Genomic DNA, 2,687 nt, shown 5'->3' with positions numbered 1-2,687 from the left:
TTGCGTTATTCGATCAGAATTAAACTGTTCAATATAAATTGCACGCGTATCAAGCGGCGTGGACATGCGCGCAATCGTTAATTAATAACGACGATGATTATTTTAATTAATTAATTAATTTAAACGCTTAACGAGCGGGGACCGAATCCTTGCGTCCTGCTGACATGTCATCTCTCCGCCTCTCTCTCTCTCTCTCTCTCTCTCTCACGCGTGTGCAGATACCAGAGGTAGCCGACCAGGCGATCAAGCAATTAGGAAACAAGACTGAGTGTTCCTTGCTGGGTTTCGTCCTCGACCTCGGACGCGACTACCAGACAATTCGCGACGAGATGCCCGAGGAATGTCTCATCAAGGTAGGGGGCGCCACCGGCGGTCGCTCGCCGTGCACGCGCTGTACATACGTGCGCGGTCGAGTACTTGAAATCGGGTTACTTGAATTTTGGATTTTTTTTAGTATTAAAAATCGAATTTAATTCATTACTGGTTGAATTAATTTTGAGTAAAGTTGATTTGAATGCGAGATGAAATCGATTGCCTTTGAGTAGTCCGGTTTCACGTAATTTCCTATTTCGAAGCAATACAGGCGGAAACTTTGCCATCGAAAATATCGGCGCACGAAACGTGCTAGATGGGAAAAATGATAAAAATTGTTTTTTTTAATTTGCGAAAAAAGGGTAAGCGACGTCGAATGGTTTGCGCGGTCGGTCAGTAGATGGCGTTGGCATTGCAGGTGTTCACGTTCAACTCTGTGCGCAAGTCGATGAGCACGGTGGTTCCGCGGCCGGGCGGTGGGTTCCGCGTCTACTGCAAGGGTGCTTCCGAGATCATTCTGAAAAAGTACGCGGCGAGTTACACTAATTATTATAATTACCATTATTATTATTATTGTTATTATTATCATTATTATTATTATTAATTAAGTTTATTGCAAGGTAAGTTAATAACCTAATTAATAACAATAAGTATCATCATTATTAGTATTATTTTAGTTGATTTTAACTTTACTTAATTTCTTAATTAATTATGGTAGTAAGTATTACCGTTATTATGCTTAAACTGAGGCGAAAAAAAATTATTAAAAATTAAACAAAATTAAAAATTGCGCCACACGCTCACCTGTTTTCATGTGACGCCCCCTAGGTCCACTTTCATCATGGGCGCGGGCGGCGTGGCGCGGCCGTTCTCGGAGGAGGAACAAGAGGCACTCATCACGAGCGTGATCGAGCCGATGGCATGTGACGGACTGCGCACGATCGGGCTCGCATACAAGGACTACGTTCCAGGTAGGTGGCGCTAGTGCATACAAGGACTACGTAGCAAACGAACTTCGATGAACAGTCCAACCACGATCTTACGATGAACACCCACCGGGCGAACACGCCCGGGTGAACATCACGCCCGAACAGCCCTTCCCGACGAACGCGCCCCCGGCGATCGATCGCGGTTCGGCGCAGAACAGCAGCTCTGACGCGCGCGTTGTTCTTGCAGACGAGTCGCAGGCGGAGGAACACATCGGTCTCAACGAGGTTCACGTCACGCAGTCGAACAACCGCGTCGTGTCGCCCGGCGACAACACGGGTGAGTGAGACGGGCGCCGCACGAGCGAGCGCGGTCGCCGCGCACACCGAGGTCGCGTGCGCGGCGCCCGTCTACGTCGCGTTACCGGTCACCAGCGCGGCGATAAATTCTTGGGTGCCTCCCGTCGAGACGGGGATGCGATCAGGAGTGAATTTATAATACATTTATTTAATTAAACAACGTAATTACATTACTCTGTTCTTCACGATTAAAATCATCGCAAGCTTTCGAGATTTTTTTTGCACAAGGTCGCTATCGAATTTAGCATCTTGGTATTTTGAATGAGAAATTCCATAAAAGTCGTTAGCGATTAATAAGCAGATTAAGATTTCAAATGTGTCGTAATGTGAATTGTCGTGGGGTGCCACTGCGCTCTATCTACTGGAATAACTTCACTATTCTATCGTTTTCCCTTCCCATCACCGGCTAACTCGCACGAACTTCTTTCCCTCTCTGTCATTGTTTATTATTATCAAACATTGTTTATTGGTTACAACATGGCGTTGGAATCAAACGTCGCTGCCATTGTTTCATTATTCCACCATTTTTGCCTTCCCGCTGTCTTGTAATTAGCGTCTACAGTTGGTCTCATAGCATATATTCCTCACAGCATTTGCTCATACCGTCGCTACAGTACGCTAATACCGTTGCCATGGCGTCTGCTAACATCGCCTGCGCTTTCTTCCGCAGCCAATGACAAGAAGCCGGAAGAGGCGCTGTCAGAAGGTGGCGACACCGTCGCCGGCGAGGAAGCGACGAAGGCGGTGCACAAGGACAAGTCCGTGCTGCAGGCGAAGCTGACCAAGCTTGCCATCCAGATTGGCTACTTCGGTGCGTTGCCGCGGCAACCGCGCGCTTCTCGCGTCGTGATATAGCGTCTCGCGTCGTGCTATAGCGTCTCCCGTCGGGCTATAACGTCTCGCGTCGTGCTATAACGTCTCGCGTCGTGCTATAACGTCTCGCGTCGTGCTATAACGTCTCGCGTCGTGCTATAACGTCTCGCGCCGTGCTATAACGTCTCGCGTCGTGCCATAACGTCTCGCGTCGTGCTATAACGTCTCGCGCCGTGCTATAACGTCTTGCGTCGTGGCATAACGTCTCCGGCCGGG

General features: G+C 48.5%; 1 protein-coding gene across 1 annotated transcript in view; it reads left to right on the top strand.

Annotated features, from left to right (window-relative positions):
* Positions 1 to 2,687, top strand: part of LOC106810082 (plasma membrane calcium-transporting ATPase 3-like) — a 35,923-nt gene that overhangs the window by 15,431 nt on the left and 17,805 nt on the right. The window contains exons 9-13 of the mRNA XM_014813356.1: positions 219 to 353; positions 731 to 837; positions 1,141 to 1,283; positions 1,489 to 1,578; positions 2,269 to 2,409. Of these exons, the coding sequence (XP_014668842.1) occupies positions 219 to 353; positions 731 to 837; positions 1,141 to 1,283; positions 1,489 to 1,578; positions 2,269 to 2,409 (616 nt within the window). The remainder of the gene's footprint in view (positions 1 to 218; positions 354 to 730; positions 838 to 1,140; positions 1,284 to 1,488; positions 1,579 to 2,268; positions 2,410 to 2,687) is intronic.

This window comes from Priapulus caudatus, unplaced genomic scaffold (assembly GCF_000485595.1).
Source record: "Priapulus caudatus unplaced genomic scaffold, Priapulus_caudatus-5.0.1 Scaffold409, whole genome shotgun sequence".
Lineage (NCBI taxonomy): Eukaryota > Metazoa > Priapulida > Priapulimorpha > Priapulimorphida > Priapulidae > Priapulus > Priapulus caudatus.
The sequence above is the reverse complement of the archived record's forward strand: the minus strand, read 5'-3'. Positions and strand labels throughout refer to the sequence as shown.